This window comes from Synchiropus splendidus, chromosome 9 (assembly GCF_027744825.2).
Source record: "Synchiropus splendidus isolate RoL2022-P1 chromosome 9, RoL_Sspl_1.0, whole genome shotgun sequence".
NCBI classification, from domain to species: Eukaryota; Metazoa; Chordata; class Actinopteri; order Syngnathiformes; family Callionymidae; genus Synchiropus; species Synchiropus splendidus.
Window position 1 is genome coordinate 12,807,062 of NC_071342.1, and position 26,930 is coordinate 12,833,991.

At 41.3% G+C, this 26,930-nt stretch overlaps 1 protein-coding gene across 1 annotated transcript in view; it reads right to left on the bottom strand.

The window, feature by feature from the left end:
• Positions 1-2,032: 2,032 nt before the first annotated feature.
• The window catches only part of eys (eyes shut homolog), a 177,794-nt gene continuing 152,896 nt past the window's right edge, over positions 2,033-26,930 (bottom strand). The window contains exons 41-48 of the mRNA XM_053876067.1: positions 21,393-21,565; positions 13,492-13,674; positions 9,323-9,489; positions 8,298-8,442; positions 4,172-4,346; positions 3,885-4,057; positions 3,649-3,810; positions 2,033-3,235 (exon numbers count right to left, since the gene is read on the bottom strand). Coding sequence (XP_053732042.1) covers positions 2,034-3,235; positions 3,649-3,810; positions 3,885-4,057; positions 4,172-4,346; positions 8,298-8,442; positions 9,323-9,489; positions 13,492-13,674; positions 21,393-21,565 — 2,380 coding nt within the window. The 3' untranslated portion in view covers position 2,033. The remainder of the gene's footprint in view (positions 3,236-3,648; positions 3,811-3,884; positions 4,058-4,171; positions 4,347-8,297; positions 8,443-9,322; positions 9,490-13,491; positions 13,675-21,392; positions 21,566-26,930) is intronic.

Sequence of the window (26,930 nt, forward strand, 5' to 3'; positions counted from 1 at the left end):
CACCTTGCACCATCATTTCTCCCCTTTCCTTTGACTCCTCACTAAAGTTATCCCACACTCTTCCTCTCACCTGACTTGCTACACTTAAAGATTTCCTTTTGTTTTTCTGTCCTCCTTTGATCTCTTTCTCACTTTGATTCCTGACTGGTGACCTCTCCTGGAGGTCCCCCTCCACAATCCCTACGTAGCTGGGAAGGGGCTTCAAGTGATCTGTTGGTATTAAGCTGCAGAAATGCCACTCTAGCTGGGTCACTTGCGTAATGGTCATGACCTTTAAACCTGTCCTGCTATTTGGTGGAGTTCCCTCATCTCCCTATCCTCCTCATCTACCCGCGTCTCCTCTCACCCTTAACACTTGTTGCATCTCAGCAGCCTTATAAGGTTGAGGAAAGCAGTGGATGAGAGCAGTAAAGTAAACATGAGCGTGAGCAATTGGGGACGGGAGAACCGGGGGTGACGCAAACTCGGAGGTTGATTGGCTCCAGGGACTGCTGTGAACTATTTGTATATCTGCGCTTGTCATAACACTGGAAGCTACAATCCTCTGTAGCAGTTTATCCAGAGCCGCACGGTTTATATGTTTGACATAATGACCATCAACGGTTTACGCTGGAATTTCTCGCCCGAAGTCGCTCCCTTGTTTGACTATTTGTCTTCAGGAAGGCAAGTTTTCTCCCTTGTTCAGTCTTTGCCACAAGTCCACGGTGCAGCTGGAAAGCGACGCAGCCGACTGAGTCACCAAACACAGCTGAGAGTTTCAGTAAGATATGGCTCCTGCTCTTTGCCTGAAATTAGGTTGGAAAGCAACAGCTTCTTGGGCTATTTTAGAATGTCAAAGGTTCAGTTAAACCCAAATTGGTTTCACACTAATTCACACTTTTTATGGTTGATTCTTTGGGGTCTTTAATGGTCTAAAGTTTGAGTCGTTGGTATAAGCGCTCTTAATTCTTGGATTGGTAAAGGTCATCTTCACGTGGGAGACGATGCAGGCACCAGATACTGAGCACATCATTTCCATTTGCACTTCCTCTGTCACATGAAAAACAAACACATCCCTTGTAAAAAAAAAAAAATAAAATAAAATAAAATATATATAAAATATATATATATATATATATATATATATATATATATATATATATATATATATATATATATATATATATATATATATATATATATATATATATATATATATATATATATATATAGTTTATGCATTTAATTTTAATTTCCCCATAAATTCATGAAGCTGTTAAGGCATTAGTTTGTGATTTTCCTCGTGAGCACTTTCAGCTCGCAACGGTTCAATAGTTGCGCATTAATTTGATTTTTCAAGACACAAAACACAACTCATACCCACCATAATTCCACAACAAACTTCATCTTCAACCTATTAAACAAATGGACAACCAAATTACGTGATTTATAAAACTACCATAGAACGAAGGAAAATGTGTTAAGAATATAACAGCGTTTACCACATTGACGTACTGGACAAGACCCACTGGACACAACTTAAAATAACTATTAGGTTGAACACGTCATCCCACCTTCTCAAGACACAAAACCCGATTGGCGTGTCCTGCATCAAGAACGATCAAATGCTGCCCCCGTGTGGAGGAGTTTTGCCCCTACCCTTGCTCTCAGATCAGTTAACGTTGAGAGTGTTCCTCACTGTGCAGCGGGTTCTTGGCATTTTATTTTTCTTCATGAAGATTTTTGTAAAATAAATTTATTTAGATTTTTAAATATATGAGAAAAAGTAGTCATCAACCCTGCTCTTTATATATATATATATATATATATATATATATATATATATATATATATATATATATATATATATATATATATATATATATATGACAACGACACAATAGCAATAACTGAATGACCTAAGGTTTGAAATCATACAATTTGGTTTACACATGAAACCAAATTCTCCCACATCAAGAGGAGCAAACAAACAATACAAAGCCGTGATATTGCAGTGAAGCTTTTATTATACTTCATAAATGTAATGCCAAAAATCACACTTGAAAACGTTCCCCCTGATGAACATTATATCCTTCGCTATTCTGTAAAAAATTCACTGGTTTCATATCCCCAAACAAATAAACATTTTGGAGACTACCTTTGAAGCTCGTGGAAAACATTCCTGACGTCACCACAGATATATTTCTGCTCAGCTCGACGCCACCAAAGTAAACCACGCCGCCATAGTTGAGGGCAACATATCGTCCAAAAGGATCCACATCTTCAAAAGCCACCCTCTTGTTATCCAGATGAGCTTGGACTGTTGTGCCGTTGATGGATATGGAGAGGCGATGAGGTTGTTTGCAGCAGAGTGTTTCATTTCTGATGGTCAGCGGCCGCTGCAGTCTTTCCCCGAGGTTGAGATGGATTTTTAAATTCCCCTCCTCCAAGCCGACTGCCAGGTAGTCGTCGTCTTCTTGTTCCGCCTTCCCCATCCACATGAGCAACCCATCTGGAGCATCCGCTTCAAAGTCAAAAGTAACTTGCGTGGACTTCGGATTCCTGATGTTGAATCTGTGGTCCCGATATTTAACATAAGACCTCCCCATAAACTTCAGCACCTCAGTGGACATCGGTGAGTCGCAGTACTTCCCTCCCCAACCTAAACGACACAGGCACTCGTAGGACGTCGTGTTGACTGGAGCGCAGATGGAGCCATGTTTGCAGCTGTTGTTGGAGCATCCCACCGACTGCTCGCACACAGGCCCGGTCCATGATGGAGGGCAGAAACATGTGAAAGAGTCGGTCCCTCTCGGTCGACAGCTGCCTCTATTTTTACAGACTTTGTGACCGCAAGCTGTCCCGTCCCAGTCCCCGACGTTGGCCCCTCCGGTGGCCCCTGTTTCTGTCAGCTCAAACTCGTGGCCATTCAGAATCAACTCTCTAATACAGCCAGTAAACCCCACCACTTCTCCTTCTATGGCCTCAGAGGTTACAATGCTGAGAGATGAAACACCTCCAATGAAAATCTCCGAGGCCACGTCGAGCGTGCTCATCCCTTCAGTACCGTTCAGTCGGACCTCCTTCCCGTCCAGACCTAGGAAGCCTTGGTTGCCGATGCGACCTGCTTTGACAGTGTGCCAGATCCTGCCGCGAGTGTCGACCCGTTCAGCAGACCGCAACATCTGTGTGCCGTCCCCCAAATCATACCTCAGCTGGACAAACCCAGAGGTCAAGGAGAGACAGAGGAAGTCTCCTGCGAGGAGAAACGAAACTGATGAGAAGATTCAAGTTTAAAAGTGGTTGGTTCAGCTTCATAAGTTGGTTAACACAGTTCATATGCAAAGTAGTATAATTGCATTCATATGTCTATTATATAGACATATATTACTTTAATATATAACATCAATAGAAACAGAAAGTAGCAGTGTAAAACATTTTTATAACATATGAAACAAAATCAAACAATAGCATCACAAAAGTGCCCTCATTTTCAGAGGCCACTAGATGGCACTGTTTGCTGTAGAACCTCATAAAACCAATGTGAGGAAGCATAATTTAGGGCGCACAAATCTGTCAAATGAAAACGGACATGAGGATGTTTGAAATAAATACATAAAAAAAATCTCCCTTGCACCAGCAATGAGGAAATGAGCATCATGGACTCACCAGCTCTGGCACTGCGATGCTGAGCAATATACAAAAGGATGCCATCTGGTGCTAAAGACTGGAACTGCAGCTCCAAAACCATCCTGTGTCTGACGCTCGGCAGCGGGAAAGACATCCAGGAGGACTGGTTTCCACTGAAGAACGGATCGCTGATGCTGATGTCTGGAAGAGGAAAAACAACGTTAAATAATTGAAACGTTCTCTTGTTAAAAGGAGACAGAGATCAGGCGCGTGACCTTTCTCACAGTGGAGCCCTGCGCTCCCCAGGGGGCACTGGCAGGTATATCCTTCCGGAAGAGGGATGCAGGTGGAGCCTTGGGCGCAGAGAGGAGGGGGGCTGTGCTCGGAGTCGCACACAGACACCGTCTCAGAACAGAGAGCTCCTTTCCATCCAAATGGGCACTGGCAACTGCAGGGGGCCGCAGTCGGGAGCGGAGGGAAGCTTGTTACTCCGGTAATGACAAACTCTTCAAACACTTTGCAAAACAATCACAAAAACAGTGAACTGTTTGGCCCAACTTACTACACAGAGGAGCCAGAGTCCACGCACGTCCCCCCATTCCTGCAGCGGACATGATCGCAGGGGGTGATTCCACACTGGCCCACGCTGCGCCCGGAGGCAGGGTGTCCTGCAGGTTGTCCTATCATTTGGAACTTCCTGTCTCTTCTGGTTCGAAACTGCACATCAAAAATGCAGCCTGGACAGAGAACAAACGTCATGAAACCAAAGGAAACAGAACTTTAGTGTTCAGAGATGGGCCTGAAGTCAGTCAGATCATTAGTGGCAGGATTTTGTGAGGATTGGTTGGATGGTTTTGTTCTAAAGCTGGTGGGAATGTACCTTCACAGGGTGACTAACAAGGTTCATTTAAAATCTCAATGTCAACCATCTGTATAATTTTAAACCCACAAAATGCTGCGCTTCGTCTTATAATGGAAAACGTTAATAATAATGACAATCTTTTCTGTTTTAACTGAACCACCATAAAGGCCCTTTTACAGGTGGGAACAGTACAAGCACTTGAGTAGCTTCCTATTATTCCAATAGAACTTAACTGGAAATAAAAGAACAAACAAACGTAAAATAAAATGGAGTTTGGGAGTAAAATCTATCAAGACAACGTACCATAAAAGAGGTGGATGTCATTTGACTTTTTATTTTTTTCGTACGTTAATATTCTAGTTTAGTCAACTGTGACATTACAAAAGAACATGAAATCTTGTCTAAATTAAAAAAAAAAATCAAAAATCATTTCCATAAATTCACATAATCTGGATGCAGATCAGAGCTTTGTCACGTTATATATTTTATGAATTTTCTCCCCCTTATAACTCGATATAAAGAGACAGAATTGAAGTGCCCCTCATCACATTGACAGTTGGCTCTCATGCATCATTTTTTTCTAGCCAATATATACTTTGGCCTCTACCTGCTCAACACAGGATTGTCAATAAATAAAAGGCTTTTGCACATGCACGCACCCCATGCTGCATTAGTCACCAGCATAAACAGGATGCGGGGGAAATGTCATGCTCGGTCATGAATATTCATGGAATGATGCCGTCTAGTTGGCGAACTGCAGCAATGGAAGGAGCGCGGCAGATTCATGCGTTTTAGTCACTTGGTTTTTTTTCTCTTTTTCTACAGAACGTACCAACAACTAGGGATGCTCCAAACAACAGTCAACATTTTTCCATCACTAAGTGATGACTACTTCATATTATCCTCCAGGTAGTACAGTTCTCAAAAGCACCAATACAGAATGTCAATTCAGGATACAACACGAACTTGCCAAGGCTTCAATACATGTTAAGGCCCATTTCTGCTCGAGGTTACGTACAGAACAGACGGAGCCCTCTGTCCCTACTCTGCGTTAATTTCATCCGTATTCAAGCACACAAAGCTTACAGATATGGACCATATGGAGCAGTACCACTGGAAACCACGGGTGGCAGTGTTGTTGTTACTACCTCATAAGTAGCTCTATTGAGACATGAAGAAGACAGAACATTGGCAAAAATTCTCCATCCTCCAGTAGTGAAATATTTAACAGCATCACCAACCACCACCGCCCACAACGCCGCCTCTGTTTTCCTCTTTTGCGTGTCAATACAAGTAACATCCGACTTAGGTCGTGCTTGACTTATGTCCACCCGTACTTACAACCACGGCCAGCAGATGCTGTCTTTTCTTTTTTTTTTTATTCATTGTCTGGTATCACAGCACGTAGCAGCCCGGCAAAGCGTACGACAAATATGGCAGCCAGCCGGCATCGCATATGACGGTTACGGCAGCACAGTATCCCAGCATCTCACTCTCACACAGCGATCTAGCACTACAGTAGCACCTATAACCCTCGCGTCGGCTATTTTGAATGGCATTCAACGTACGTCCAATCTGACGTACGACCGGTTGGTCGGAACCAATCCCGGTTCTAAGTTGGATGTTACTTGCTACTTCTTTCACAGTCGTTTTGGAGTTTGTTGTGGTAAAGTTTTGAATCTGGGCTGCTCCTTTCTGACAGGTCAGCAAAACTCCTGTCCGTTCAATATCATGAAATAACGCTAGTTGTTTGGTTACTAGTGTTTGGTACTGCTCAAATGTTCTTGCTAGCTTGCTAAAGTGACTCAGACGTTCGGTTTTTCACGTAAATGTTGGTATGCCTTTTTAAGTATTGGTCATTTTTATGCCAGCGGTATTGAAAATGGTGGCCAGAAGCAAGTATTGTCCTGGGTACCGATATCGACTTTGCAATTTTTGCACTGTGACAACCCAGACCGGAAGTGAGGCAAAATGCCCTTTACTATGGTTTGCTAAATAAAAAGCTGGGACAGCACATCACCTAAAACTGAGTTTATCGGGAGCAGACTCCTGCAGTCACGGCTGCTTGCTCTCCTTCCACCTTGTTCCACAGGGGAGTGTGGATTTGCTGATAGCTGGGAGTGGAGTGCATTATCAGAGTGTTCAGACGCAGCCATCACGATTAGAGCTCGCACAAGGTCACACAGATCTGATTAGACGCTCATGAGTTCTCATTACATACCGAGCAGAGGTTACAGATCCACCAGGTTGCACTGACCAGCGCTGTGACACATTCCAGCCAGCCGTCACACTCGGACAGCGTGAATATGCCCCCTTATTTCAGATGTCCTGCCCACAAAAATAATCCTCGGACGGAAGGGTTGTGGACTGGGGGACGACATGGGACCGCTGTTGGTTTGTCCTTGTGGTTTGGTTCAATCGACACGCTCCTTCTATAAATATTGAAAAAGTTCACGCTGCTCCTGAAGCAGAGGGCAGCGCAACTGACCCATGGAGAGTCATGGGAAGAGTAGTCGGGTTCGATCCGTCGCATTTACCTTGAAAAAATACGGTTTCAGAAGGCAGAAAAGTTGCTTGTTTTGGAAATTCACCCTTCAACTTGCCAGGCTTTTGAAAATATGTACGTTAGAGCTGGAAGTCTCACGAGCGCCAATATTTGGAAAACATGTTTTCTGTGTGTACAGCTGCTTGAAGTGAGTTGCTGTCTTGTCTAAACCATGAGGTATACCGGACCTGCCTGCCCTTTGAAGTAGCAGAGTGTGCACATGCAAACAACTGCATGCAAGCGGGAGGCATGTATTTGGAAATGTATACATTTCTTGTTGTAAATTTAAGTATTACAAAAAAAGAAAACAGTTTTTTGGGGATCCTGAGGTGGATTACTTCTTACTCCATTTTTTACAGTTGGATTTCAGCCGAAACCTTTGCGCAGTGTTTCACTAATGCCACAACCTGAGTGCCATCATAAGGAGATAAATCAGGGCATAAAGAAGGAAACATGAAACTGAGATAAAAATGGAAGTATTGATTTTTATTAAACATAGTGCCAGTATATATTTCCTTCTCAGTCTCTGCATATTTTCCTGCAATTAAACATCATCATTTTACTTTATTTTATTATTTATTAATGTTATACATGTTTTTGTTTGCAGCACTTAATTCACAAAAGAAATGAGAAATCCTACTTTATGTTTGAGGTAATTCTGAGATCATTGTTAGCACTTGTTTTGGTCTAGCCTCAATAAAAATGATTTTTTTAAGTTCATGGCAACATCACTTTATTCTATCTGTAAACATATCAATACTCTGCTACACCATGTTTTATTTAAATTCTGTGCGTCTCTTAAGATGAATGAACACAAATTAAAAAAAGTAATTTTCTCCGGGAATGAACCCAGGTTTTCTTCAAATGGATGTGCCATGACATTTCCTAAGAGCGAGCCTCAGTCAGACTGCCGAATGTGCTTATGATGATATTCATCAGTGCTGTCATCATTACTGTTACGGCAAATTTGCTCCACACCTGAGAGGAAACACAAATGAGGCTGATGGTGGCGAGGATTATTAGCATGCGCCGGCGTTCAAAGGACTTTCTCATCAGTGCAATGGATGTGTAAACAGAGCACCTCACCACACAGTATGATGTGATTAAAGGCCGCTGATATAATCGACCCGGGCTCCGTGTTCTGGCCTCACTCACCCTCCGACAGGCTTTTCATTACGCGCCAGACTTCTGCTGACAAACAGACAGCGATCTTGGGAGGAGCTCTGTGCGCCAGAGCTCTTAATGAAGACAGCAGTGGTGGAGGCAATGAAGTCGTCTTACCTTGAAAACCTTGACGGAACCTGGAGCCAAGTGGCAGCAGTTCAGGAGTGTACTCATTATATCCTCCCACAAAGAGCTGGTTAAAAACATTTAGGCCCATCAGAGGTCCTGGAGACACTCCTGTCCTGTTGCAGTGCCCATCAACCTGGAAGACGACGTCGTAAAATGGTTATAGTGCGTGGGAGCAAAACACAGTGAGAAAGCCATCTGCATCGCTAACACAGGCAAGAAATCCTGGTGCCATCTTTGAGCAGGGCATCGCATCTATAGAGACTTGTTTAGACAGTTGCAATTCATTTCTGTTTAGAGTCTTGAAATTGTACAGAAAAAGGACCTCTGTCCATCCATCCATCCATCCATCCATCCATCCATCCATCCATCCATCCATCCATCCATCCATCCATCCATCCATCCAGTGGCAGTTTTAGGCATGGGCGATCCGGGCAGTCGCCCATTCACCAGCTGCAAAGGTGGATTACTCAGGTGCAAGTGAAAAGAAACACGACACCCTCTGACTCGAGACAGCAGAACTGGAGAAAAAGGAGAGGGGCGCCCTGAGTTTTGCGAGGCATCAGGGGAGATTTCACCTCTGAATTGAAGCAGGGGGCCATGGACGGGGATCCTCCATGTAGCGCAAAACGATACTACACTTTGGATTAGCCAATCGCTCGTACATGTTATAATAAATACAGACCTACAACTGTTAAAATAAGCAATAAAAAAAACGCAGTTCATTTTTCTGATTCAGTTTTTGTATATGTATGCATTCGTGATGCACAACTGTTTTAACAAAAAGAGACATATGGAAAGAAGAGTGTTTGTAGTGTTTTTTTTTGTGGACGAGGAAGGTTCGCCCGGCGAGTCATTGAGTTTAGGACCGCCACTGCATCCATCCATCCATCCACTCAGAAGCATCCTGAAGCTCTTTTGGGGGAACACGGAAGCACAGACACAGCGAACACTATACGTCCCGTAATGTACTGCAACAACCGGAGCTTTGAACAGAGCAAAGAGGCCAAACTCACCACGAGCCAGCCGAGTTTCTTGAAGCGGCCAAACGTGACACTATGGACGTCGATGCTGCGGTTGAGTCGATCGCAGACGATTGTGGCGACGCCGGATCCCAGACTGAATCGATGCACCAGTCGCCCGTTTCGTATTCCCAACACCAGGAAATCGTCGCCATCAGATCCTGTGAAGAGTCGACAAGTGAATAGTAAAATACACCATCCATGCCAAAGGCTTGTTAAAACCCTCCCTTTGACTATGTTTTGTCAAATCACTCCTGTTTTGTGTTACATGATCACTGCGATGAAATAATAAACTGCTTGCGTGTGGTGATCAAAGGCAGCGCTTCAACATATCAATTATCCTGTGAATTGTGCTTTCATGTGTTCCCACATTTTGCCTTTGAGTTTGTGCCACTGCCATAGCTGCTCCATCTCCTGGAAAGTCTTTTATTATTCACACTGCTCTTGTTTTTTTTTTTTTTTCACCCCTCCTCCCTCTATCTTGAAGAACAGCGCTCCCCAGGGAAAATGTTTCAGGAGATCCTCCATTTTACTCTCAATTCACTCTCCTTCCTGTTGCTGAAGAAACACTCGCAGCAGTTACCTGCTCCTGCGTCTGACCCCACAGAGAGAGACTCTAATTCAGAGTGATTGGTACCGACAGCGACGCCTCGGATCTATTTAATGCAATTAACTGTGATGCCTCTGAGATGATTGATCCACGTGACTGTGCTCGTGAACGGCAACACGCTCCTTTCTCTCGTCCACCGACAGATCTTGTGCAAGAAATTGCTGGACTGGGTATGAATGGAGCGGAATCTGCCAAGCACGAAATCTCCCAGGAGACTCCCTTCATTAGCAGATATCAGAGGAAAGTGGAAATCTATTAGAAAAGATCTTAACACACAAAACAAGCGAATCGTCTGGAAGTGCTGGTGCTGGTTCTCCTCTGTTGGACTCATGAGTTTTTGACGGTGGCAGATGTTTACGAGCCTGTTTGAAGAGCAGCATGTGTCAAACTCAAGACAAGTCATTTGAAATGTCTTGGTCACAAGTCAATTTACAGGTGTAACAGCAAACAATGATTTGACTAGTGTCGTGGTTTGAGGTTGCCTGTATGACTTAAGGACAATGTTGGTTCATTTAGAGCAGGCCTGGCCAACCCGCGGCTCCCGAGCCACATGCGGCTCTTTCCCTGGTTTCATACAGCTCTGCACCAAAAGGCTGTGGTTCGAGCTCCGATTGAGGCCTTGGGGCACGTTCAATGTCGATGTGAGTCAGACTTGGATCGGTCCTAAGCATCAGATCCACAGCAACACGGTTTACATGACGTAGTTCCATACGTTGAAGAGGATCACGGTAAAATGTATGAATTTGAAAATTACATGCACAAGAGACATAAGCTGGACGCGAAGCAGCAACCTTGTGACACGCAGGGATGTGCTTTAACCACTATACTGCTGCTGCTGTAAGTCGCGTGACCAGCTGTTCAGGTGAGCCTCACATATTTGTTGGCTCTTTTTCAGCAGCACAGTAAAACAATGTGGCTGACTGGTTGGCCTCCCCTGATTTAGAGTGATACGATCCGAAACTATTCAGCGACTAGATATTTTAAGCCAAAAATTCTGACCTGAATAACTGTGACATCGCTCTGACATATTCCTGGATACTAGACTAGTGCAGGTGATGTTTCCTAGATTGCTCTGATGTAACAAATTAATTCTTGATACAAATAAGTCAACAAATCATGGGAAAGGCACTCACATTTAATTTGGAAACTTAAATTAACAGAAAGCTACACTCTACTCCACAATGTTCATATCAAAATAAAGTACAACGAGGTTGAATGTGACTTCAATGTGAGGCAATGCTAGCCACACCGTTGTTTTTTAGTCATATTTGTCTGTAATATTTCTACATTGAAAAACAATACTTCAGTTTTTTGTTTTTTCCACGGTAAAGATATAATACAGACGAAGGAGGAGGATGATCCAGCGAGGACATCGCTCAACAAGGTAAGCTAAATCTGATTTGATAACTCTTGTTTTTGAATAACAAAGAATGAAATGTCCCCTGTCCTGTCCATGGTTCACAAGTTACACAAGCATAATAGTTATAATAGTTCCACAACCCTGATTATGTCCCTGCAATTTTAAGAAAAACATTGCACAACCTGTCACACACAGGTAACACATTCCAAAAATGTATCACACACATATATGATAATTTACATATGACATTATTTGGTCAGACATGTTTGTAATTCATAGACATTCCCACCAGACTTGACAGACACAAACATTCAAATGGTTCAAATACAGCTGCCTGTGGTTACACATCTGACCAGTAGGCGGTTTAGTGTGCACATACAGTTAAGCTTCCAGAAAGGAAGCAGGTTGATCATGTGGTTAAGTGCCTCATGAGGCTTCTTCTCACCATCACTGCTATTTGGAACATCTCCGTTCTTGAAAAAGCCAAAAATGTTTCCAACAACTGGACCCATACGTGTCAACTTATACGTTTTCCCCATATTCTATAAGTTTTTTTTTACAATTTCAAATCATATACGGCGTACAATGACTTAAAAAATAATTAGAACAAAAAAAATTCCCACTGACGTTTCACGCCAGACCGATATCGACTCGCCAATTTCCGATCCAAAATGGATCGTCTCGTCTCGCTGGTAACTCACGACGGTTGGCGCATCATACTAGCAAAAGTTAGCATGGAAGAATCCGATTCTTGCTTACTTCTATGATTTTTTGATTGAAAGACACTATGGAAGAATTATTGATTTTAAAACATGCTGCACATGGTAAATGTAATGCAAGAGTGTTTATATATGTTATGTTTGTTATTATTTTCCAGTACATCATCTGTCTTGCTCTGATGTAAACAGTAATAATAAAATATTAAAATGTGCCGCGATTGTGTTTGTAAGGTTTCCTTTCAATGTATAAGGGGAATTGCACCGCTTTATAAGTTATTGGCAGAGGTTGACAGGTAAGTGGCTTGGTGATGTGACGTCGCAGACAGGACAACCGAATCGAGTGACATATAAACTCTTTTTCAATGTAAAAGTAATGAAAAACATATTTATATCAAGTCTGCCATGATTTTCCATCACGTGTAATCGATTTTAAAACCATTTAAAACCATTTTAGATCGACATATATTCAGACGTTCTGAAGGCCAACCACAGATGTAGATGATCATAGGGATATGAATCGATATCGGATGTGTTTGAGGTTTCTTGCTGTTATACAGTCTATATCCAGACATATTCAGAAAAATGATGATGCAGAGGAAAAGTAATTGGAACGACAGAACGCATGTTTGGGGAGAAGTCACTGTCTTTGGTATGCAAACGGTGACTTCCTCTCAAAGAAGTACCACATATAGCTAGCTCATTAAATTTTTACACACTGTGTGAAATGTTACTTCCAACTTTAACAAGTTGAAAGTGAAACTCCAGTTATTTAGCGAAGCTTTCATAGCCTCGGCCCAGGTGGACTTTGGTTGTACCAGGAGTGGTAATTACGGTACTGGACAGAAGCAAACCAGGCTGGGAAAACAGCGTGAATGGACGTCCATGACGGCGGACCTTCAACAACTGCCTATGTTTTACACAAACAGGCATTTCATTTTGGACGACCACGAACCTATGACAGCAAATGAAGTCGAGTTTGTGCGCAGTACTTGTCAGTGTAGTTAAATATGGTCTGCTAATCTTGCTCCTCAACTGAAGAAATTCATTTGTTGGGCACCGATCATGGCGAATCGGGGCGAGAGACAGAGGAACACATGAAATGTACCACAGCCATCAACTAATCTCAAGGATTTTTTTTTAGGTCTAAAGGGTTCATGAAGCTTCATGAAGCAGTATTTACGAAAACGATGTGAAGCTTCATGAAAATATTGTTGGTGTTCAAAGCCATATGACAACATCTTGCCACCACAACATTTCCTATCATCAGCTAGTGGCCAAATGAGTTTTGGATCAACGGCATGTCAGTCCAACTCAATGAGTCATGGATTCCATTTACATGTAAGTGTTTTTAGAAGTCCAGAGACGGGCAGATAAATCAGGTGCAAAATAGTTGGACATTTCAAAGAGCTTTCTAGAGAGAGATGAACATCTGATGTGCATGGCAAGATGGCTAAATTCAAATGTTCATCCTTACCTTGTCCTTTATTTCCTGCAAAAACAATCACATTGTCTTGAACTGCAGACGCGTTGTTGGCGAGGATGAACTTTAACTTGAACTCGTAGAAGAGATTGAGACTTGGCAGGGAGGAATAGGCCATGAAGGACGTGTAACCAAACTCGTCAGTGCCGCTGAATCTGGCTCGAGTTATGTTGACAGCTGAAAAAAAAAAACAGGAACAAAATCACTGGCTGCAGGAGAAGAGGCTCAGAGTCGGTGCTCGCCAAAAGATGGCAGTGTTGCCACATAACAAAAACCAATGGAACGTAACCCCCCCACCCCCCTTCTTCAATGCTATTAGATGATGACCTGTTTTCAAATGCTATAACCTCTTCAGTCCCATTCTATTTTCATTAATAGCTTTTTCTTTCCTTTCCTTCCCTTCCCTTTCTTTTGGGCCAGCCTCATATGGAATGTGTGTTGGCGTGTAAAATACTCATTCAGAAGCGGGATTCTTCAATAACCTCTCTTGTGTTCCGTCTCTTTATCTCCTTGATTTTACACCAGAGACTCAAAGTAAATTTCACAAATCACTCTCCAAACTAGACATGGCACTGTTTTTTTTTTTTTTTTACGACGCAGAGCAGTGGAGATTCCAATGACACGACCGCTTCACTGGAAACGACGGTGCATCCTCGTCTGAAGCCCCAGGCGTTGGCTAAAAGGGGTTTAGAGCTCCCCTCTGTGACTACCCTCAGCTCTGTTTGGCTGATGAATTATTAATACAGCTGGGAATGTTCCTCCTATCATCTCTAATCTGGTAAAGCAGTCCTTACCTGTTTTTGATTTGTTTTTTTTTTAAATAAATTCTTCCTTCAAGTCTCACTGCCCTTGCTGTTGCAGGAGTGTGTAAACACAATGTCAACATGCTGCCATTTTTGAGTCTTTCCTTCATTAAAATTTGCATGTCAATGTTAAATAAAAGTAACAACGCTTTTACTTTAACATCTATCAACAACTGCTTCTCCAGCTTCACCATAACTAAGTCCTGCATCACTGTCGTCCGGATATTTGAGCTAAACCGACTCTGACCCGAGACAAAGTTAGTCGCATGATTTTAATTTTAAACAACCAGGTAGATTTTTTAGAAGAAAATAATCTTAAAGTCTTAGATTTTATTTCAATGAAACTAATTTGAGGTTCCTCCAAAACCCTTTTGATTTTGAATCATCACAGTGGAATAATATGGAAATGAATAAAGAAAAACAAAGGCAAGTAACTGTCACACAAATGACACCACGGCACATATATTTGTACTTTACTTATGTCAATGGCAAGCTAATGCATGTGTGCATCACAATTAAAATGATTTTTTTATTCACCAAAGTGCAAATAAAAACGGAAGAAGTATGAAAAAAGTTGCTTTTTCTTATTAAATTTAACACTGATGCTTTTGTCTGCTGTGATTTGCATTCCTGCTCCAGGGTAATTAAACAGGTGAACCGCATGGTTATGGTTCACCGGCACCAATAACAGCCCAGGGTCTGCCCCTGCATGCTACTGAAGCAGAGGACAGTATAGTGTCTGTATGTTTGGGGGCGTTTATAGTGTAAAAAATATACATTAAAAAAAGTCTTTCAACAGTGGAAATACGTTTCAAGAAAAGTAATTTTTGTTCCTTCTTGCTCAATATTATGAAAGAATCCATAGTATTTCTCCATTTTAATACCAGTGGAAGTGTGACTGCCATACTCCGGATGCTGGTTCACCAGTCTAAGTGTCTGTTTTTTCCCCTTCATTTTTCTCTGGAAAGAGCTTATGGATTCTGCCAGTGAGAAATACATGGGAATGCATTCAGCTATGAAATATAACGGCACACTGTCAAATGATATTACATAACATTTCCACTTTGCTAGGTATTTGTGTAACGTGCTGCAAATGAACAGAAGCAGTCAAAATCTGAATGAAAAGCACCTCCGAGTGTGCGACGACACACGCATGCACGCACACCCATAGGTTTGTATGGCGAGCTTTGTGAGGACCGCTCATTGGCATCATGCTTTCCCGAGCCTCTCAGCCTTAACCTAACCATCCAAAACAAATGGCTCACCTTAACCAGGACTCTGAACCAAACAAACCTGACTATAATGACCAAGTGATTTTGAAGTCTTCATCCTCAAATTGAGGCGTTTGTTGTGTTCACATGCTGTTGACAAACCCTTGGAACAGCAAGGACAACACAAACAACGTGGATCGATATAACGTTCTTAGAGCTAGTTATTAATTATCAAAATGATGCCGTTGAGATAATTAATTTCAATGTCAACATGGATCAAGCAGTGTCCCAACTTAAGAGTAATTTTTCGAGTCGCCTCTCAGCCATTTTTGGTTTCAGGATATGAGCTTAGCATCTTAGTGGCACAGCGAGCCCCAGTCTAGTGTCCTGTACATGGAATGAAATTAAACAGAAGGAACGGTGATACAGAAGCAACACACACTAGACATTGGAGCAAACTATTGCAGGCACTGTTATAGAAAATGTTTAATGTTTTTTTACTTAATGTTTACATTTAAGAACCTTTATTTAAAATGAAAACATGAATATATATACTTTATTTTCTCATTTCTTTTTTTCAAATTCTAATATTCAGGAAAAATAAATTGTGAAATTCAACTATTATATATATATATATATATATATATATATATATATATATATATATATATATATATATATATATATATATATATGTCTCTCAAAATTGTGAATTCCTGAATTCAAGCAAATATTTGTTGAAATAGAAAATGTTTTCAGCACTAAATTTGTTGTTGTTGTTGTTGTGTGGTTGGTCGTCAGAACCAGTATTCTAACCAAGGAATTCAGTTGGAGCACTGCAGATGTTGACACTTGGTCTTGACAATCATCTGTAGTCCGCCATACCTCCGTTGCACACACATTCATACATGAATGGCTCTATTAAGATCTATCAACCACCACAGAAAAAGTGGCCCTCAATAACAACACTATTAACTTCAACAATGGCGCGACAATGGAACTCCATTAACTGCACATCTTCATTGATCCCTCTTTTCCAATGCCAACAAACAGGAGTGAATTCTGGGGGCAATATTGTACAGCACAATGAATAACCTAACAACAGGGTAATTATCATTTATGGCACATGTTTGATCACCTTTATTATTACGCTGCATTCCAACAGGCTGCACAGTGAACATGTGATAAACTATGAATAGATCCCAAAGCAGCAAGACATGGTGCTGTTTGTGCTATTACCTTTGTATTATTCACACATGCTGCTGACTTCTGACTGTTCTCAGTGTTGATTCTTCACTCCAGCAGGAAGTCAGAAGCGTACGGAAGCACGGGGGAACTGGTGAATCTAGGTAGGCCATTAATAATTCTCAGTGAAGTGATGTTGGATTTCCATGAAACCATGCATCTGCTGCTGAATAATTCAGCGTGCGATTATATAATATCAAGTTGAATCAAGGTGATATAATGACTTAAACGCTTTCCTACGTGCACTTTCATGGCTGTGGTCTGAGGGCGAGGAAGAGCACAAGAAAGGACCCAGGAGGGCTGAAGACTGTGGGGCTGATCACTTGCGACTTTGATCATATCTGATGTTATCAGGATTAAATTCCAAATGTCAGCTGCAGAGTTTGAGGAAGGTTAGATTGCTCTGTTCGGCATGTGGGAGTCTGTCAGACGCTGTGGTACAGCTCAGCCACTTCATATGCCAAGCACCCTGCTGCTGCTTCAGCCTGGATCGTCAAGTAAAAACTGTCTTCTTTTTCCGTCCACAGAACTGCATCCTGTGATGCTTCTTCTGCATCAAGTTTGAATTCAGAGAGTGCAGAGCTGTATGTAGGACATCAGGTATTGAAAAGCATGGAAGACAGCATATAGGAGGAGAAATATCAGCTCTCACAAGACGATTCAGCAAATCTAAAAGAAAAAAAAAACTTTAATGTTGTGTTTTAATGGAAAAATCTTGTCTCAGTCTCCCCCCGTTGTATTTCAATGTGTTCATAGAATATCTTTCAAGTCATCGGCCTTCCTGATTTTTAGCTGCAGATAAAAGTCAAGCTTCCATTTAAATTCTTTTACACCTATGTTCAGCTACACTGTTGGTCATAGCTGAGCTGAATTTTAATTAAATCCTGAGTTGGTATCAAGAATGCACTGCTAATTCGCTGGTTCTTTGTAAAAATATTTGAGCCAAAGCTTATTAATATCAACTTGCAGTAGGCTAAGCTGTATGGGGCGCAGATACAACTTAGCTTACATTTATATTTAATATTTAGATTTTGATTTTACATGTAGATTTTTTTTAATATATATATTTATTAGTTTTTTCACAATTGCAAATGACAAACAAAGACAAAAAAAATAAACAACCAATACATATTTACCCACCCACCCCCCACCCTCAACACCAACTTACTCTCAGTGTACAAAATCTACTTTCAGTGTACAAAATCCAGTCACATACAGTCACGATCACAGCAAAGAAAACAACGGTTTCTCTTGCAGAAATTGCATAAAAGATGTCCAGATATCATAGAAGACATGCACTTTCCTTTTTGATAAATAGGTCAGTTTTTCGAGAGCCAGATTGCTGGACATTTCCCTGATCCATTGACCAACTGTAGGAGCTGAAACATTTTTCCAATTGAATGCAACAACATGTTTGGCCTGTAGCAAACAGAAAACTATCAACTTTTTCTTATGTGCATTAATAGAAAGATTTATAGGAAACTTGTGTAGAATAGCCAATTGAGGATCCAAAGGAATCTTTTTACATGTAGTTTTAACACAAAGATGAAACAATTGGATGTAACATTAAAGTTTAGTATCTCAAAAGTAACAAATATTTGCTAAATCTGTGAAAATATTGCCAGATTTCTGCTGAATCAGGAAAAAAAAACGTGTGTCTTCATTTTTACATTCAGCACCACATAAAGCTGAGCCTTGACGTTGCACAAGGTTCAGTGTCAGGCCTGACTTTATCTTCCTTCAAAATCATTTTCAGATTTCCACCCCTTGATGCCAGATTATTTTTGATACATGACTGTGTGCTTACATTGGTTGCTTTGAAGTTGCCAAAAGTTCATAGCAGTGACAGGTTGATGAGAGTTCATGAACCTAATTTTAAGAGCTCAGTAGGTGGCGCTCATGGTTGAATAATATGAGGTTACATTGAAATAGTTGTCCAAAGCCAAAGCTTATACAGCAGACGTCGTCATCCAGTGGCCTCTGAAGATTAGAGCACTGTTTCATGAAACCTTGTCAACCCTTCAATACTGTGTCGTGAAACCTCATGGCTTAGATGCCTTGGTTTAGTCTCCTTGGTATTGATGGGCTGATGAGGTATCATGAAACAGTGTCCTAATTTTGAGGCCACTAGATGGCACTGTTGTTTTTGAAATGATGCAAGGTTTCATTGACTTAAGTTGTTCAAAGCCAAAGATTATACAACAGGCAGTGCCATCCGGTGGAAATCAGGACACTGTTTCATGAAACCTCACCAACCCATCAATAGTAATCGTGTAGCATGTCACATGTCTCTATGCACTTTTGAAGGAGAGGCACATAGGTCTGACTCCAACCCTCTATTGAGCAGTGATGTCAGACTCACCTACACAAGGCATCCAACATTTTTAGAGCAAGTCCTGGGCCGAACAAAATGTCTTTAACTGGCACAATAGACTCAACAGTAAGTCTTTTATTTAATGGACGCTACACGTGTAATAAAGCATCTCAGGGGTACAGACCCAAGACAACTCTGCTTTTTCTTCTGGAAGCATAAAGGAATAAATAATTCCACTGTACATTGTGTGGGCAAAGAAAATAAAAGGCACACTATAAATCTGTTTTTCCATCATGTGCTGAACTCAACTTCAACATGACTTGGAGGTGACCTTGTTTCTAGTAAATTCATCGTTAAGTTAATTTCAAAGCTGCCTATAACAGAATTTTAACACATGTCCATATATGCAGCATTTTAATGTCTTTAGTATTAAAAATGTCTTCAGCAACGGCCTTCTTATGGCCTTTGCTAGCAAGATGGAGCCAAACAGTTTTTCTGCTCTTGGTTGTTAGGTCTACAGAACGCTGTTCCTCTGGTCAAGCTTTTCCAACGCACGGCCTTGATCCCCATTTATCGGCCCAGCGCAATACTTTGCACCACAGGACCGTTGTACAATGTTAAGTTTGGTCAAGAAAATTTGATGCACCAAACCGCTTTAAGCGGCTGCTTCAATATTTTGTGGCATGTATGACTCATGGAGACTCTGTCCCAATGGCCTCAGCACAGATGGCTTTCAGGCACCTCTCCTATGGAGCATGAGACCCTTTTAGAGGCAGGATCTTCACAGCAGGTTTTTTGCACCATCATATTCGGACCAGAATTTTCATTTTTGCTAACCTTTCCTTGTCAGTAAATTGAGGAGATCTAAACATCAAAGTATCGATGATGATGATGATCCACCACGTCGGAAAAAGAGTCATACTCGAAGTTATGCTGTCGACCAGACGGAATTTAGAACTGACTTCAGTGGAGTCAAATTTATCTTTTCTACAAACAAAATTCATTGGTGAATACACAATGGACCAATCTCCAGATACTTGTGGTGTTCTCATGTTCATCATGAAAACGTACCAACAGCAACTTCTCATGTAGTTGTAATGTGAAAAACAATTTGCCTTGACACAATAAGGTCATCAGCATGTTAAGAGCCACACAGCCTCATCGTTCTGCATTTAGATAATCTGAAAACTGCGGATTTAATTTCCAGATTTATTCCACTATATTACACAGCCACGCAATCAGTACCATCTCATGAGCAAGTTCCCACCACGCACATCACATGACAGCAGATTAGCACTGATATATTTAGCCAATTGACTTATGGTACTTCATTGCTCTTGTTTTATTTCATTTTGCAGTCGAATGTTGCGTTTGTCTCGACCCCAACAATAGTAACAGGGTTTTCATTTTGCCAACATCAATATGACTGATGCATATTTCTGTTTTCAGTTCTTTTTGCCTGTGGAAAAAAAAATGGATCTGCTTCATCTGGTGATGTGAAATTGACCAGATATTTTAGTCCATTTCAAACGTGCAATGACAGGAATCTATCGCACAATTCAGTAAATGTAACTGGGATTTTTTTCCCCTAAGAAGCTAGTCCAGGTGACACTAATCCAGTGTGAACAGTAAACAGGATTAGAATGTCTCCCTTGCCAAATTTTGTATTTGTGGACCTTGGCTTAGAAATGTAAAACCAAACTTTGACATAAGGTTTCTTCCCACGGTCCAATTTATGCCCTTATTTAAAAAAAAAAAAAAAGAAAATGAAACAAGCTGGTGTATCAGGAAGCAGTGCAGCATGCACACAAACTAGTGTCAGAGTGGATTGAGCCCTCCTGCTTGTGGTAGTTTGTTATGTTAGTGTAGTAGGTGTTCAATAGGTTACCACAGCCGCTAACCTCTTCGTTCCTTACTGTTAATGGTTCATAGAACATGCTGTACATGCTCATATAGTCTTTGTGGGAATTTGTTCAGCGCCATGGCTGGAAAAAAAATTGATCCACATGGCATTAAGGACTTTAAGTTGAGGAATTATAAAAGCATCTTTCAAATACCAGTGTTGCAAAGTCAAAGTTGTGAACTAAAAATGTCCTCAAAGAATGCTAGCATAACAGCAATCTGCAAAAGCTTATGTGGACAGTTATTCCTCAGAAGGTGTTAATGTTATTATTATTATTATTGTTTAGATCTAGTCGAAACTTAGAATTTAATGAAGAGCAAAAGTAAGTCGCCATGTGGAAGATATTATCATTATTATTATTGTTATTATATTTTTGTGTGCTTCAACAAGTGCGTGCGTGCGTGCGTGCGAGTTCTTACTCTGGTCACATAGTAGACCCTGTCTTCCATAAGGACAGAGACACACGGCTTCCAGGGGAGACTTTGGCATGCACGTAGCTCCATGACCGCAGGGGTTGCGCTCGCATGAGCTGAACTGGCAGAGGCGGCCTGTGTAGAGCGGGGGGCACTCACAGAACCAGTCCTCATCATCGCTAGAGTGGAGACACAGAGAAAGACACTTTTAGGTCAGAGGTGAAAACAGACCGTGACACTGATGTAATATGTGCGGTGTGTGAATATGTGCTGAAACACAAGTCACAGTGTGACACAGGCAGTGTGTCACAGCACCACAACTTTCTCTTCAACTCATCAAGCAAGCATTTGACTAACAGTTTATTTACAGTTCTCAAAAGATAAATATATGAGACTGATAGTAGAAAATAGGATATAAACATACTTTCAAACAATATCAGACAAAACTGGTGACATAACACTTCATTTTCCACCATTTATCTGAGGTTGGGTTGGCAGCAGCTGGAACAAAGAAGTCCAGACAATGCTCTCCTCCTCCAGGTTTTGTGGGGGAATACCATGGTGATTCATACCACCCCATAAGCCGACATGTCGTGGGTTTGCCCCGGGGCTTCTCCCCAGCAGACGTAGCCGGAGTACCTCAAGATCGTCGACATGCTGGGTGAAATTGTGTTTTGTTTTTGAATGCAACTTGACAAATGAAATCTGAAAAAATTTTTTTTGAAATGAGCAGCATTAAACAGATGATAAATTGTGCATCCCATAACCTGCAACTGCTGCTTATGGAAGTGTGGCGCCGCCTCGCTTGGCATGAACTTGAGCATGTGAAAATATAATCCTTTTAATGGCCTTTCATGAAGCAGTACAAGTACTTTAGGAGGTAAAATTGATGTGGGAAGCAGTGTGGTTTCACATCTATAAATAAAAAATGTGTTATGAGCATGTGGTCCAGGATATATTGAAAAGCCAGAGTCTTGAAATAAAATATTAAAATTTCTGTCACCGGACCCTAAGATTGTTAGAAAGAACCGGCAAGAGTCGGCACAGTTGTGTTAGGCTGTTGATTTATGTAACTCATCGTATCATGGCAGAAGAGAAATATTAACACACATTTGATGCTGACTTCACCGGTGTTCTTCGCGTGCTCCCGCTGCTTGCTGAATCATTCGCTGGTAATGAGAAAACCTCATTTTTGGCTTCAGGCTGATGATTTGCGTTTTACAAACATGTCAGAGAACATGATGTTTTCATAAACTTCATTGCATCATCACATGCATCATGCTGGGTTTACAATACAAAAAAAAGGTATCGTTGTGTTATATGAAATCTACATATATATTGCCATTTATTCTCAGAATATGAAAAATATACATGATATATATGATATTATATTCACTGTTGCTCCAGTTGAAGATATATTTTCACCAGTAGAAACACATGACACCACAGGCTTCCCGCCTCTCACGTGATCATATCATTGTCCATGGAGAGCTTGTCGAATGATGAAATCATAACCACCTCGACTGCGCTTGTTTTAAAATAGACAAAACACAAAGAAGAATTGAAAGTATTCTCAGGGCCAAAAATGTAATTAGATTCTAGGATGAAGGTTGAAATATATCGCGGTGATTCTCACAGCTTCAACATAAAGCACAGTCTAGGACACAACATGCTTTAGTTTATTACTATAAGTAAGACTTGAAAGCAGTAGTGAGGACCACTTGGGTCTAACAAGAAACAACCTGGACAAGTCGCCAGTCCATTGCAAGCCACATGAAGACGGAAACATGCTCACACCTATGCCACCTGAAACCCAAGGAAGCATGGCAAGATTTCAAACTCCACACCAGAATGGTTCACACATTCACACCAGATCTACAAGACCTGTAGAGCCACAGTCGAGGTGATGCTGAGATGTCCATACTTTGGGACTAAACATTGCCAAGCACAGGAAATGAAAATCTTCAAGGGGAGCAGGGGGTGGAAGGAATGGAGTTACCTTCAAAGGCAAGTGTCAGTTTTCACTGAGACGACTCCACTAAACAGATGAATGGAACCCAAATGCAAGACCCAAACACAGATGGTCAAACCAGAAGATCAACCCCACAGGAAAATGTGCTCAAGAGAAAGGGCGGTTTTCGAAAATATTAGATCACACAGTGAAGAAAGAATTAGAAAAAAACACATCATTGCATTTTTTTTAAATATATAGAAATTGGTTATTATTAATAAGCAAATACAAAATAGGGACATTATAAAGACTAGGGGAAAAAAAACCCAAAATGATTATTAGAAAGCGAAATCAAAAACATGATTGGCAATGGAAGATTTCCAACAAAAATCAATGAATATCAAAGAAATAAAATGTCAAGACCACTTGGTGAAAAAAAGCACAATACAAAAAAGTATTTAATGTAAAAAAAAAAAATCCAAAATGCTAAAATTAACAAGGGCAATAACATGAAACTACCTAAAACGGTGAACAAATATATTAAAATAATAACATCAAAATGTATCACTCGCAATTTGACCCTGGATTATGGGCTGAATGTGGCTGCCAGGGTGGCTTTTGCTCAGTGGTTCAACAGGACTCGATAAGCAGTCCAAACCAAGTACAACTTCCCAAGCAGATGACCGGTTCATAAACAGGAGTCAAATTCAGGCATGCAGGCGAAGGGATACTGAACGAATGGGATGGCAACTAAACTAATGTTGGCTTAGGGAAAAGTGTGAAACAGGTGTGTCGACTTGAGCTGGAGCTACAGTCTGGAGAGAAGAAAGACAGATTGAAAGCCTAACAACGTTGCTTGGCTGAAGAGAAAGTGAACAAATGAACATTTTAAGCTTTATGACAACCAGCTGTTTAACAGAAAAATGTCAGTGAGTTTTAACAAGGGCTCCATTAACATAGTAGAAATTGTGCTCCGTCTTCCATCGGGTCTAAAGATGCTTCCAATAAAAACAGTGGGATAAAACACAGCCACAAAGCTATCAGCATAGTGATGGTCATCATTTGTATACAAACTAAACAGCAAGTGGCATTGCATGCTTTTCTTCTGTAAACAGATTTGTTTGAAGAGCAAGTTTGACAACACGACTTTTAATTGGACTAATCAGAAATTTGATATTTGGGGCGACAGAAGGTCATTTTCATTTGCTGGTGGCCATGATTTTAATTCTGAAATTGCAGAAATGTTTGCGGAATAATTTGTCTGTGTTGATTCCAAAGGCTGCTACTGTCGACCGCCGTGGCTCTCGGCTCATGCCATTCAAAGACAGAACCCAGAGTGTGAATTATTAAGGGAGAATACATTTTTAATACAATGACTACCAGATAATGTGTTTAATAATTGACCAGGCTGCTTACAATATCACTGTCAGCCGGAACAATACGCTGTGTGGCCAGCGGTGTTTCTCTAATTTCGCTCACTTGTAAATAATGTACACAACAATTCCAACTCCGACTGTTTGTTTTATGCACGCTTACAGTCAGGGATGAGCCACTGCTGGAGGAGGATCTAGGCCACATAATCTTCTGTTGAAACAAAGAGGAAATCTACGAGGAACAACACTACTATCTTCAGCCATCCTTTAGCAGCCAAGCTAGTTTCCAACAGAAGGTCCCCAACAAGTTCCAGAGTCAGTGTACAGATATAACCTCTCGCTCACTGGTGTCGTAATCTGCATTACTTTTCCTGGATATTAAAATTGATTTTTTTCTCTATTCATTTATTGTGTTGCGCTTATCTGGGGTCCGTTTCCGAGCCTCTCCCGGGAAACCTCCCGTGGAACACAGAGGCTTTTAGTTCTATGTGAGGTCTACACTTGTGAAACTTGCGAGCCTCTGATCTGATCCCAAAGCACCGACCAATACAACCTCTAGAAGAATTGGACTCCAACTCTAGTCACAACCCTAATCCAAATCCAAGCATTATATGGATCTATATGTAATAATATCTATATATCAATGGTGCACCAGCTCAGAGCAGAGCGTCACCGCCGTAGCTGTGTCTGTCCAGTTCCCTAGTGAGGACTGAAGCATGGTGCAATGGTAGGAGCTGTGTGCGGAACACAATCTCACTTCTAAGGCGTCGCTATAGTGAGGCGTCGACAAGTGGACTTCAGCATCCAATGTTTATACCAGAGCTGTCAAACCGGTCCTCTAAGGGCTGCAATGGACGCTTTTGTTCCAACCAATCGAGAGGACACCATCTCACCAATCAGATGTGTTAAGGCTGTAATCCGCTGTTTGTTTCAGCTGACACCTGACTGGTTATCCGATCTGTGCTCGCACCCACTGCGGCCACTGTGGTAATATGTTGAGATTGTTGTCGACTTTTGTATCCGATCACAGTCGAGCTAATCGCCGACATCTAGCTTTGAAATGCATCATCCAGGTTGTGATGTCTGACTAAGAGAAATTTGAATTTCTCATAGTCGGACTAAGCTGTTTACATGCATTTTGTATGACAGAACTTAGCCGCATTAAACGCGTCATGTGGCGCTCACTGACGCCATAGGCAGCCTACCATGTTGCCCGCAGGCATACAGGTGCTTCACTGGAGTACAAAATGTTTTCCAGCCCTTGTAGCTACCCCGTGGAGCCAGAGGAGCCAGTGGACTACAATTTCTAACCTGTTGCATTGCTCTTTCCTTACCAACGTCACCATCACTAACACAAAACTGTTTAAGGGGCTTTAAATTGCAGCTGACAAAGATGAAATTCAATGGAAAACCTGTCACTCCACCTCCATCGTTTTGCTGCGTGACGTGCAAGGCATCAGGATATGTGACCCCAACCTTCTTCGATTTTTTTAACAATAATCATTAATAGATTGTAGTTCAAATTGGAGGAACGATGGGTTGCTATGGAATCACTTACCAACAGGGATTATTTATCTCTGATACTCTCAGATAGCCTGGTCTTGCTATGGGAACTTTAAAATGGCAACTGCTGCTGGATGTACTTTTATGTTGATGTTGTAGAGTTTGTACATTTGAAAATAGATCGAATCGTTTTGTTTTTTATGGACTGACTTCCTGCCTGAACCATCCGCTCTACTCTAGATGGATTAGTTTTGCAAGCAGCAAGACGTTTATCGGAAGCAGACTTCACTTGAGGTGACACTGAATTTCAGAATTTCAGTCAGAACAGCTGCCATGTTTCTGCAATGCATTCGGGGGAAACTCGACACCATGTGGAGTCAACTAATATTTGGCCGTTGTTAATGTCTAATGTTTCTTTCTACCTTCCAGCTAACACACACCAGAATACATTTTGCTTCAATGTAAACAAAAGCATGACGATCAATGCTCTCACACATTTTGGATTCTTGCCGAATGCGGAATGCGTACGTGACATTCAGGTGAAGGATGTTGCGCCAGCAGACAGCTGTTCGATACTTCTCACTTGCAGTGAGCATGACTCATGTCTTATGGATCTCACAGAGCACAGTTGCACGCAGAGTTGAAATACAATATTTATCGAATACACACATGAAGTGTGAAGGCTATTTTCTCTGCAGATCAGAAATATTTATTCAG